At 41.2% G+C, this 13,146-nt stretch overlaps 1 protein-coding gene across 2 annotated transcripts in view; it reads left to right on the forward strand.

Annotated features, from left to right (window-relative positions):
• Positions 1-11,215, forward strand: part of spg21 (SPG21 abhydrolase domain containing, maspardin) — a 15,251-nt gene extending 4,036 nt beyond the window's left edge. The window contains exons 3-10 of one of the 2 annotated variants that reach the window (XR_004657204.1): positions 2,023-2,184; positions 3,355-3,435; positions 6,795-6,940; positions 7,025-7,133; positions 9,007-9,114; positions 9,215-9,355; positions 10,255-10,713; positions 10,752-11,215. Coding sequence is in view for 1 of the 2 variants with exons in the window: in XM_034875965.1 (XP_034731856.1) it covers positions 2,023-2,184; positions 3,355-3,435; positions 6,795-6,940; positions 7,025-7,133; positions 9,007-9,114; positions 9,215-9,355; positions 10,255-10,362 (855 nt within the window). In the remaining variant the exon portion in view is untranslated. Of the gene's footprint in view, positions 1-2,022; positions 2,185-3,354; positions 3,436-6,794; positions 6,941-7,024; positions 7,134-9,006; positions 9,115-9,214; positions 9,356-10,254 lie in introns of both variants that reach the window. The other variant, XM_034875965.1, reaches the window with a different exon arrangement.
• The last annotated feature ends 1,931 nt before the right edge of the window (positions 11,216-13,146 follow it).

Here is a 13,146-nt window from a genome sequence, read left to right on the forward strand (position 1 = left end):
CAGAAAAACACCCCCAGAGCATGATGCTACCACCCCCATGCTTCACAGTAGGGATGGTGTTCTTGGGATGGTACTCATAATTCTTCTTCTTCCAAACACAGTTAGTGGAAGTATGACCAAAAAGATCTATTTTGGTCTCATCTGACCGCATGACTTCTCCCATGACTCCTCTGGATCATCCAAATGGTCATTGGCTAACTTGAGACGGGCCTTGACATGTGTTGGTTTAAGCAACGGATCCTTCCGTGCCATGCATGATTTCAAACCATGACGTCTTAGTGTATTACCAACAGTAACCTTGGAAACAGTGGTCCCAGCTCTTTTCAGGTCATTGACCAGCTCTTCCCGTGCAGTTTTGGGCTGATTTCTCACCTTGCTTAGGATCATTGAGACCCCTCGAGGTGAGATCTTGCATGGAGCCCCAGACCGAGGGAGATTGACAGTCATGTTTAGCTTCTTCCATTTTCTAATGATTGCTCCAACACTGGACCTTTTTTCACCAAGGTGCTTGGCAATTTCCCTGTAGCCCTTTCCAGCTTTGTGGAGGTGTACAACTTTTTCTCTAGTGTCTTTGGACAGCTCTTTGGTCTTGGCCATGTTAGTAGTTGGATTCTTACTGATTGTATGGGGTGGACAGGTGTCTTTATGCAGCTAACAACCTCAAACAGGTGCATCTAATGTAGGATAATAAATAGAGTGGAGGTGGACATTTTGAAGGCAGACTAACAGATCTTTGAGGGTCAGAATTGTAGCTGATAGACAGGTGTTCAAATACTTATTTGCAGCTGTATCATACAAATAAATAGCTAAAAAAATCATACATTGTGATTTCTGGATTTTTTTTGGGATTAAGTCACTCACAGTGGACATGCACCTACAATGACAATTTCAGACCCCTCCAAGATTTCTAAGTGGGAGAACTTGCAATATAGCAGGGTGTTCAAATACTTATTTTCACCACTGTATTTACTCAACTTTTTGCCCTGTCCTCCTTTTTCTATTGCAGATTTAGTAACGCCTCATTAGAGGCTGGTCGTCATAGCGCGGCCACCGGAAACTGTTGTTACCTAACGCGACACACACAGAACATCGACAGTGTGTTGTTTTGATTCTTGGCATGTGGCTGTTGCCACAGCCACAAGAGAAATTTTGTTTCAAAAGAAACTGGAGGAAATAAAAAACACAGCTGGCTTAGCTATTTAAAAATGGCGGGTTTGGTCAGGACATCCCCCTCTGTCGTTAGCAATGATGACGCAGTGAATAGTCACCATTCTCTCCAACCAATCAGTAGTCCGCAGTTTTTCATGTCACCATTAGGTATCGCCCCAGCTCGCTTGGAACCTCGACTGAGGTGATACTTCTACATGTCCACCATGGACAGGAAACTATTCCAATGAAAGCCTAACTGTTGTTTTTAGACTTCCTATTATTAAACATGTCAGTGTGACTATTACAGCCGCATCATGTGTCCCACTGTGAGTGGCTCTGTGTGTCACACTGACACAGTTCTCGAGTTACTTAGATAAACAATAATACAGGTCATGAATACATACATACATACATAGAAGAAGAATTGGCATTACCTTATATTTGAGAAAAAGAAAACTACAGCATGTAGTTTCATGTTTTTGCCATCATCCCTGGGAACATTTCAAAGACTTTTTTTTAGTTATTTGGCAATCTGCTAATTAAAGAATGAATCCAATATCTTTTAATGATAATTTTTATCAACAAATGGTCACATGTGAGAACCTGTGTCCAGAGAATCCTTCAGAGTGTTGTTCTTTACTGTGTATGCGTGTGCATGCGCGCGTGTGCGCGTTCAATTATGTCTCTCCTGGAAAGCTTTGCAGAAATCATTGCATGTTTGTTCTCCATTATAAAATGTATATAAAGAACCCGTTGTACTTAGTGTGTATTTGAGTCTTCAGGGCAAATAGTTTAATGTTTGCTTCAACTTCAGGGCCACGCTTGGTTTGCAGGATTCTGTTTTCTCACGTTGTGTTTTTTTGTCTCTGCCAGATTATTGTTGATGACGATGACAGTAAGGTGTGGTCGCTGTATGACGCCGGCCCAAAGAGCATCCGCTGCCCCATCATCTTGCTCCCTCCAGTCAGTGGGACAGCCGAGGTGTTCTTCCAGCAGGTGCTGGCTCTGACGGGATGGGGCTACCGAGTCATCTCAGTAAGCTCAGCACTGCAAACACTCTGCCGCTTCAGCATGTCCCATCTTCTGTTTCTACTCTTCAGGTCAAATAGGGCTGCGGCAACACTTTATCTTAAATCTGGATTCATCTGCCTTTCTCTATTCCTATTGTTACTTTTATTAGTTTTCTCTACAACATGTTTAAAAGCTTAACATGTCTACCTTGAGTTTCTCAGAGGTGGCATCTTGTTTTGTTTCCTGTTATAGATACCACCTGAGACAAGTGCTAATTAAATCATGAGTTTCTGTTAATATAGCCATTGATTAATCCATTACTTAACTAGAATATTGGCCTGAGTAGAAGATAGGGCTGAATGCTATTGTGTTTTAGCATTGAGATTGCAATGTGTGCATGCGCAAAAGTCACATCGCAGGACGTTGCAATGTTGATGCTAATTATTTTTTGCTCCTTGACAAAAAAAGAAAACTTTCACTGTTCTCCTTTTACTTGACTATTACCGTCCGACCCTTCCCCTTTAAGACAGGTAGCCATGTGGGCAGTGTGGGTATGTGACAATAGTCCGACCGGGTTTATTGTTATGGAAGTGAGGCTGTCCTTGTGTAGAAAAGTACCGTAGGACACAGTGATGTGCATAGTTTTTGATGGGTAGTCAGTGATGCTACAGTTGTCAGTGTTTTATGTTCGCTGCAAATACAAACCGATTAAAAAAAGAAAAAAAAAAAAAAAAAAAAAAAAAATCACCTGATTAATGCACAATAATGACGTCTCCCGGCCATTTTCCCCCGCAGAAAGTTGCTACCAGCCAGGCTAAAGCTAATAACAATGGTGTTATGCTGGTCAACCAGCGTATTTCTACCTAATTTCCCTCTTCATAACCACTACAGAAGAGTAGTCAGAGCGCTTACTTGCTTCGGTGTTTGTAAAGCATTAATGGGTCACATTAGAAAAGATCCTTTTTCATTTTTTTCTTCTGTGTAGATGCACTCCCCTACAAAATCACCGCAGTAGTTGAGAATGATTTATAATTTCCAAATAGAGTTATTTATGTCATCTTTTAAAAATAACTTTTTTTTTTCGTATCGCAATATATATCTCAGGAAAAAAAATATAGGAATGTCAGTTTTTTCCAATATTGTGCAGGCCTAGTAGAAGACTAGCCTGATTCCAGGTCAATGTGTGGTTTCCAGCTGCAATATCCGGTGTACTGGGATCTCATGGAGTTCTGCGACGGCTTCAGGAAGCTTCTTGATCACCTGCAGTTGGATAAAGTAAGTGTGTGTGTGTTTTCCTGTTGCTTCAGAGCTGGACATGCAGTTTTTTCTTACCCCATGAGTGGTCTATTTAACATCTTAAAGAACTCCCAGGAATTTCAGACATACACGTAACTGCAATCTTAATCGCATCATTATACAGTAACCAAGGGAAACGAACCACAATGAGCCAAAAGCTCTGCTGACTAGCGTGTGGGAGGGGATTGACACATTGGCCCCTTGGCTGTTTTGAGAGTTAGGTACAACACTGCCAATGTGAATGGGCTGGTGGACTTACAACAGCTTAAGCATCAGTAATTAAACATAGTTACTTAAGTTGATAATTTACTAACGTCACATTTCTGACCTACTTAATCAGAAATTGCTGATCCGTTCAAACTGAATATATTTTATTGCATATATTTAAACCGGTAAGCTATTTTAAGATGAGTCACCTGTAAGATTATGTTGTCTAATGTAGGTTTGTATTATGGCTAGCTAGCTAATGATTAAATTAGCATTATGTAACTAACTTATTAGCTAACACTCTAGTTGAATACAACATCACTAACAGAAGCCTTCCCACTCACATTTCCTGTATGAACAGAGTGAGTTCATGACGGCACAGACGTTATGTGATCACATTGAATCATAGCATTAAAATAGAAACATATTATCTATGCTTATGAGAGAGAAGGTACATTTTTCCACATTAGGGTAGACTAAACTTGTTTGTGGCAGTGATGTTTCCTGTTTCTTGTAACATATGGGACTATCATGCCTCCAAAAAGTACCAAGTCACTCAGTTCACTTCAATATTTGTTTCAGGCAACAATAACAATATTAATTTACCCTTTCCATCGCTTAATTGTTTAGGAGTCCTCATCAAAACAGTCAAATCCCTGTCTAGTCAATTAATTTAATTTTTATCTTACCCTTGCAGTTTGGTATACAGTTTCAACAATGCAACTCTAAGTATAAGAAGTGAACAATTATTTAAAGAAAGGCAACATCGAAGAGAAAAGTCTTCAGCCTTAATTTAAAAGAACTGAGAGTAGCAGTGGATCTGCCGTTTTCTGGAAGTTTTTTCCAGATATGAGGAGCATAGAAACTGAACGCTGCTCCCCCCTGTTTAGTTCTGACTCCGGGGACAGAAAGCAGACCTGTCCCAGATGACCTGAGAGGTCTAGGGGGGGTTATAGTGTAGTAGCAGATCAGAAATGTATTTTGGCCGTAAACCGTTTTGTAATTTATAAACAAGCAAAAATATTTTGAAATCAATTCTTTGAATCACAGGAGGCCGATATAAACACTTCAGAACTGGTCAGTGCCACAGGTCAGGTCACCTTCACTGTCACTTCACATCATAATGTTTGTGGCCGTTGGGGTTGGGTACCAACCGAAATACGACAAAGGACCAATTCACATTAAATCAAACTGTGCCAAATGTCGGTACCTCTAAGTGCGAGCTTATCTGTCCTCTCTGCATGTTGACAGCAGAGCGCCACTCTCAAATACACACACACACACACGCAGAGGTGTTGATGGAGCAAAAGGACATTGCCTTTGCAGGTTGTTTAACTGTAAGTCCTAGGGAGTCAGGGCAAAGCCTGGAAAGCGATTGCAAATGTGGCTACAGTTTTCAAAACTCTGCAAATGCGATATAATTTCATGGCGAGCTGAAAGCAGCCGTGGTGCGCAGTGGTTCAGATCAATCGAAATATTGATAATATTGAGACCGATGTTGGTATTGATATTAAACAATACCAGTGTAATGAGATTGATACTTTAGTTCCACTTTCTCTCCAGTATGCACCGCTGCGGTTTCATCAAAGAGGCCACCTAGCTGTCTGTCGCAGTGCAGAGCAGGCATACTTTGCTCAACAACGGCAAGCAGTAGACGTTTTAAAAAAAGCAGTAAGATACAGTGGTAACACAACAAATTTATACTAGCATATGAACATTCTGTCCTGGGTTTAAACTTGTTAATAATCCAAAGGAAAAAATCACAAAAACACTTAAAGGTCATGAAAATTACTTAGTATTGGATCTATACCAAATTTTGCAGTATTGCACCCCCCCAGTGATGCGGTTATACTTCCACTTAGACAGCCAGGGTTCTCTTTGGCCTTTTGACAGACCAACAGGCAAGGCAAGGCAACTTTATTTCTATAGCACATTTCCGCAAAAGGGCAATTCAAAGTGCTTTACGTTAAACATTAAAGAGCAATTAAAAAAAGATAGAAAATAAAAACTGAATAAGATACAAATACAAGAATAAACCATCCAGCGCAGTGTAGGAAATTAATACTTATTTGATTTAATAAGCCCCGTTGTGTCCTGGAACTGAATTTGAGACCTTAACCCAGGAACAGCAGGGGAAACATTTTGTCAGATAGGGAAACTGTGGTGGTTGTTATATTTTCCGTCCTGCCAGGTTGAAGATGTGGATGATCATACACAATTTGCCCCAAAAAAAACTTACAACCTTTTTTTCAAATTCCTTTAGTCTTCACTGTATATTATGAAAGTTTGGACAGACATGAAGGCAAACAACTGCAAGTTGTGTTTCTGCAGTGGCTGCTTACTATCCATACAAACTCCCCTGGGACAGTAAAGGAATAGAACTGTGGGCCTCATCACCCTTTTTCTATTCAATTTTCAATTCAATTTTATTTATAGTATCAATTCATAACAAGAGTTATCTCAAGACACTATACAGATAGACCACACTCCAGAATTTACAAGGACCCAACAGTTCTAGTAGTCTCCTCCAGAGCAAGCAACAGTGCGACAGTGTTGAGGAAAAACGTCCTTTTAGGCAGAAACCTCGGTCAGACCCAGGCTCTTGGTAAGCAGTGTCTGACGGGCCGGTTGGGGTTGGAATGAAGAGTGGCAATAACAAAAATAGACAAAAATTTGTAGTCTGTAGCAGTTCTTTGTAGTAGTTTGCGGCATAGCAGGACGCTGTGCGGCATTACAAGGCAGAGCAGGACATAGCAGGGCACTGCAGTGTAGCAGTAGAACATGGCATCACAGAACATGGAGCGGGACCAAGGCGACAGATGCTATCCTGATTTTGGAGCCTCTCTGATCCAAGGGAACATTCTGAGGAAAAAAGAACATAAGGACTCCGGGGAATGACTCCCCAGAGCTAGGTTAGTAACAAGCATTTCTGGGACATGGATGCACATAAATGAAAAGATGGAAAGATAGAGGAGAGAGGAGCTCAGTGTATCAAAATAAGTCCCCAGCTGTCTAAAACTATTATTACAGCAAAACCAAGAGAGACAAGGTAAAGAGAGCTCCAACCCGGTCAGGCTGGAGCTCATCATTTTCTATATCTAATGATCATCCTCTGTTACTTGAACTTCCAGGTCCATCTGTTCGGTGCATCCCTGGGAGGATTCTTGGCTCAGAAGTTTGCAGAGTGCACACACAAGTCTCCCAGAGTGCACTCGCTGATACTGTGTAATTCCTTCAGTGATACCTCCATCTTTAATCAGACGTGGACAGCCAACAGGTGCTTTTTAATGATTCCATCACAGACATTCCTCTCAATGTTTACATTCATCATTAATGTTTCCTTTGCATCTGCCCTTCTCAGTTTCTGGTTGATGCCAGCTTTCATGTTGAAGAAGATTGTTTTGGGGAACTTTGCTAAAGGGCCGGTGGACCCTAAAATGGCAGATGCAATCGACTTCATGGTTGACAGGGTAAGCGTGCGGGCGTGCATGCGTGTGTGTGCATGCGTCGAAGAGACAAGGTCAACTAGAAGGTCTCGCCTCACCTCTGTACTCAAGTCTTTGCACTGGCTCCCTGTAGGATACAGTTTAAGATTCTCAAATCAACATACAGATCATTGCATGGACAGTTTCCTGCATATGTGGCCAACCTACTGGGACTGTATTTGACAGCGCGCCCCCTAAGGTATACTATGTCAAATGTATTCACTGTTCCTCGCACCTGACAAAGGACTTGTGGTGACAAAGCCTTTGAGTTGGTAAGACAGAGACGCTCTGAACTCACTCCTTCATCCGATATGATGTGTTGTCTCTGTGGAGACATCAGTGAAAATACCTGCTTTTTTAAACAGGCGTTTGGTTGACCTGTCTGCACTTTATTTATTATTATTATTATTATTATTCAGTTGTGCACTTTGTTATTGTATGTTTTCTCTAAAACACTTTGTAATTTGTATTTGTGAAAAGTGCTATATGAATACATTTTAATTAACTTATCTTGATTGGATTTGGCATCAAGCTAAATATTTGTAACAGTAATGCTAAATGAGAAGCTATCAGTAGTGCATTCACAGTGTTGCATGTGAGTGTGATGATCGCAGTACAGCAGAAGCACGCTCATGAAGATAGATTAGAGATCAGGAATAGGAGCTAAGCTAACCGATCTTAGACCAAGGGAACTCCACCACCCACCATCTCCATGGTGATCATGCAGCTGAAAAATAAAAACTTTTCACTAGGCCCCCATCAAACTGATGGCAAGACCTGGGAGGAAGTATGACAGGACTGTGTGTACAACTAATGTAGTTATACACAAATCCGACATAAGTGCTAATAACAGCCTTTTACTGCGGTTGATGCATTGGGCAGTGATGTCAGATTTTGAGCTTGGGGTACTCGATTGTCTGACTTTGACCTTGGAAAGCCCTACTCCCGAGTACAAATGGAAGGCACTATTGATGCAGCAATGTCAGAGAGAGGGGGCATTCATGGACAGCTGTTGGGGTTCCTTGCCTGTGAAATTTCTTTTCTCTCTCCTCTTCAATGGAGAGTTGTGAGGAAAAGGACGAGAAGTGAAGAGATTAGTCAAAGAAATGTGTTGACATTTTAGACAAACTCTTAAACAGTCAATAATTTCAAAATAAATATTTAAGGTCTCAAATTTGCTGAAGTATTGTGTTCTAGGTCTTGAATAATTTGAACAGGTCTGGATTTTCCTTTGTCCATGCAATGCTGACTGTTTTGCTCTTTTTTAATTTCGTGGCGTAATTCTTTCTTTTGCTAGTCCAAAATAAAATTTAGCTGTATTACGACTAGATATGAGACCAACTTGCAACTTATATTGCAGCCAATTGGCTTTTGTGTTATTGCTGCGAGTCTCTTTCAAATTGTAGCTTACCACAGACATAAAACAGATTTTATTCTTAAGCGATACTTCAAAAAACTGAATTTAGGGCACACTTGATGTCGTGATAAAGGTCTTAATTTTCACTTGGTGAAACCTGCGGAAACTCTGTCTTGGAAATATATCAAATAAATGTTAGTCCCAAAATGTGGACCACATTGTTACTTGTTAACTTACGTTGTTTAAATGTACTCTCTGCCGTGTGTGTGTGTGTGTGTGTGTGTGTGTGTGTGTGTGTGTGTGTGTGTGTGTGTGTGTGTGTGTGTGTGTGTGTGTGTGTGTGTGTGTGTGTGTGTGTGTGTGTGTGTGTGTGTGTGTGTGTGTGTGTGTGTGTGTGTGTGTGTGTGTGTGTGTGTGTGTGTGTGTGTGTGTGTGTGTGTGTGTGCGTGTGCGTGCGTGTGCGTGCGTGTGCGTGCGTGTGCGTGTGTGCGCGCGCTGTAGTTGGAGAGTCTGAACCAAAGTGAGTTAGCATCACGGCTAACACTCAACTGTCAGAACTCTTACGTGGAGCCGCACAAAATCAAAGATGTTGCTGTGACCATTATAGATGTAAGTGTCGAACCCTCTCTCTCCATCAGGTATACCAGTGTCCATTACATCGTGTATGTTACTACTGCCATAACCTGAAAGACATGCTTTCTCTGTGGAGGTGTTTGATCAGAGTGCTCTGTCGCTGGAGGCCAAGGAGGAGATGTATAAACTGTATCCTAACGCCAGACGGGCTCATCTGAAAACCGGAGGCAATTTCCCGTACCTGTGCAGGAGTGCTGAGGTCAACCTCTACATACAGGTGTGCTCTGGTTTCTCTTTTACTATCAACCATCAGCTTCTGTCTGCAGAGGACACATGTTGTCCCTCCAGGTGAACAATCCCAGATGGATTCAGTCGGTTGTGGGCTCGTATTTTATTTCAAGAAAGAGTTGAATAAACAAAGGAAAAAGTTGCCAAAATTCAACAGGTGTGGTGTTATTAGAGTTGGTGATATTCTCTATATTTCACCATGCGAATGAATGACTATGGATGAATAAGTGAATAGTTTTATTTGCTACAACATGCAAAAAATGTAAATAAAACGGACTTTATCGCGACTACTTCTACTTGTTCTTAACCTAGCCTTTGCATAAATCCTCCGGGATGACTGTAAGTCACCTTGATGTCACACAAACATCAAACCGCCTCTCGGAGGATCAGTTGAACACCTAAGCAAATCGGCAAAATAGAAAACACCAAGTATTCCACTTTAATAAAAAGCAAGAAACTTTCTAAATAAATAAATACTCTAAAAGCTATAGCGCGTAGTTTCTGAGGAAGTCTAAGTACTGACAACCAACCTGTTGGCGCATCCACATCATACAAGCCTTCTTTCCTTAATTTAATCATTTGTTCTTATACCATCCCTAAGCTACTGTCTGTCGAGTTTAAAATGAGCTGCAGTAGTGTGCCGTTAAAGTTGAGACTGACTCAGCGTTTGGAGAAACTCCACCTTGTGTCCCGCTGCGCTGGCCAGCCATGCAACAGAGATCAGACTTGTGTGTGAGAATCCCATTCAGGAAACGGGAAACATTACTGCCTCTATCACTGCCACAACAAAGTTTTAAAACACAAGCACTGCCTAGGAGATTGTGGACGACTGACTGTTTCCTCAGTCCCTCCGTCTCTTTACGATGCTGCTTGTGTTTTCCTGCACAGATTCACCTGCGTCAGTTCCACGGGACGAGATACGCTGCCATCAGTCCTGCCATGGTGAGTGCTGAGGAGCTAGAGGTGCAAGAGCAGGGATCTGAACCCGACCAATGACACCACACTTCAACACTTTCTCTCGCTCTTCAGCATTTCACTGGACCTTCTTCAATTTTTATGGACCTCAACAGTCTAACAGCAAGTCAACTGAGAATATTTTTATTTAACAGATGAAGCAATATTTTGATAATGACCTGTACATGGATTGTACTTGGCCGCTTTGCTTTAAAAACTTATGACACTTTGCCTTATGTGGAATGACTTTGATAATTGTTGCACTCATAAACTGCCTGAACTGTTTGCCTCAAGTGTTCATTTCTATTTGTAATGTATATTGTGCTTAACATGGTTTCCTGTTAGCAGAAAGATGAAAACTGCTTATGGAGAGACGTGTATTTGAAAGTGTTTGTGTAATTCAAAGAGATGAAATTGCATTTTTTCCCCAGTTGTTTTTGAATACAGTTACTTATTTTAAAATGTTACATGTGCAGTTGTTATTTCCACTCATGTGTCACAGTGGGGAGCTGTTACTAATGTGGCTCTGTCCTAAGGTTACATGTTGTGCCTGGTAGCAGTGTCTTCTTCAATCAATCCATCTGTTGAACTGCCAAAGCCTCTACCACTAAAACACTTTCCTGTTCTGTTTTGGCAAGCTGAAAATCAATTGTAGGTCCAAAACCACTAAAACTACAACCTGGGGGTTCATTCAGAGCTCGAAGTGTAGTGATAGCTGATTACTTTTGTTTCTCTGCTTCTGAACACTTGTAGAATAAATTGTGTCCTTTGCCTTTGTATAATGCGAACATGCTCTAAACTGTGAAACATTTCCATTTCATGTCACTTTTGTAGCAGATAAATGTTGAAATCTGCTAATGTCATGTACAGCCAAGGAGGAATAGCAGAATCTGCTTCAAACGTGTGTTCCCTTCATTTCTTTCACTACAGTAGAACCAACTCTCTGTCCAAGTCCAGACCCATTGGTCATATTTAGGTACAATTGATCGCATTTAGCCACTAGATGTTCTTTTTTTAATCTTTTGCATGTGTGTGTGCTGCTGCGGTTCCTTCTGTGTGTCTGTGTAATAAGCATAGTGTGCGTGCGCTGTGCACAAGCCTAAAAGGACTGTAAAACTAGTTAGGTGATGTTAGTGAAAACTCAAAATGTCTAAAAAAAAAAGAAGAGACAAATGTCAAATCTTTCACAGTTTTTTAATCCGGGAGGACAACACAAGGGTTAAATGCTGCGTTATTGACTGTAGGCCAGGTTTTTGTTGCATGATCACTTTCTGTTGCCGCAAGATAGCAATAAGCCAAGAATGCACCTGAACACAACGCAAAGAGGGGTGCAGGTGCATTTGCTATTTAAACAACGTGGCCGCTGGACGGGAACTTGCATCCAAAACGGCAGGCATTACTCGTGGACAGATTCGATAGACCAGGCCTTTATGATGAGATTTAACAGACCTACAGTGAGGCTCAAAAGTTTGGGCACCCCCGGAAAAGATTTATGTTAAAGTGCATAAAGAAGCCAAGAAAAGATGAATAAAATCTCTTAAAGGCAACAAATTACAGATCAGACAGTAAAATCACAAAAAGTAAGATTTTATTTCCATCATTTACACCTTCAAAATAACAAAACAGAAAAATGGCGTTTGCAAAAGAATGGGCACCCTGCAGAGTTAATTCCTTGTACTGCCCCCCCTTTTGCAAGTATCACAGCTTGGAAACGCTTCTCGTAGCCAGCCAAGAGTCTTTGGATTCTTGTTTTGAGGTATCTTCGCCCATTCTTCCTTACAAAGTCTCCCAGTTCTTTGAGATTTTTGGGCTGTCTGTCACGCATTGCTCTTTTAAGGTCTATCCATAGCTTTTCAATTAAGTTGAGGTCAGGAGATTGTGAAGGCCATTGCAAAACATTCAGTTTACACCTCTTGATGTAATCCACCCTGAATTTGGAGGTATGTTTAGGATCATTATCCATTTATAGAAGCCATCCTCTCTTTAACTTTTTAACAGATGGCATCAAGTTAGCGTCCAAAATTTGCTGAAAGTTTATTGAATCCATTTTTCCTTCTACACGTGAAATGTTCCCTGTGCCACTGGCTGCAATACAACCCTAAAGCATGATTGATCCCCCCCCCCCCCCCATGCTTAACAGTTGGACAGAGGTTCTTTTCATGAAATTCTGTGCCCTTTCTTCTCCAAACGTACCTTTGCTCTTTCCAGCCAAAAAGTTCAATTTTAACTTAATTGGTCCATGGAACTTGTTCCCACAATGCATCAGGCTTGTCTATATGTTCATCTGCAAACTTCAAACGCTGATTTTTGTGGTGAGGATGTAGAAGAGGTTTTCTTCTGATGACTCTTCCCTGAAACCAGGTTTGTATAAGTATCTCTTCATAGTGGAATGGTGTAGCACAACTCCAGTGTCTGCCAGGTCTTCCTGGATTGATCGTACAGTCCAACATGGGTTTGGACTTGCTTTTCTCAGAATCCTGCAAGCTGTTCTGTCTGATAGAACAGCTTGCAGGATTATTGTTGTTGGTCTTGGTCTTCCAGATCTTGCTTTAACTTCCACTGTTCCTGAGGACGGCCATTTCTTAATTCAGTTCCAAACAGAGGATATTGGCATCTGAAAACGCTTTGCTATCTTCTTATAGCCTTCTCCTGCTTTGTGAGCTTCAACTATTTTCACTTTCAGTTTTCTAGACAACTGCTTAGAAGAAGCCATGGTTCTGATTGTTGGGGCAAGGTCAGATGAGTCTTGGCATTTAAAACCTTAAGATTGAAATCACCTGGTCTTTCCATATGGTGAATGAGAACAATGCATGACGCTGTCAGGTC

The sequence above is a fragment of the Etheostoma cragini genome, chromosome 1 (assembly GCF_013103735.1).
Source record: "Etheostoma cragini isolate CJK2018 chromosome 1, CSU_Ecrag_1.0, whole genome shotgun sequence".
In the NCBI taxonomy this organism is placed as follows: domain Eukaryota; kingdom Metazoa; phylum Chordata; class Actinopteri; order Perciformes; family Percidae; genus Etheostoma; species Etheostoma cragini.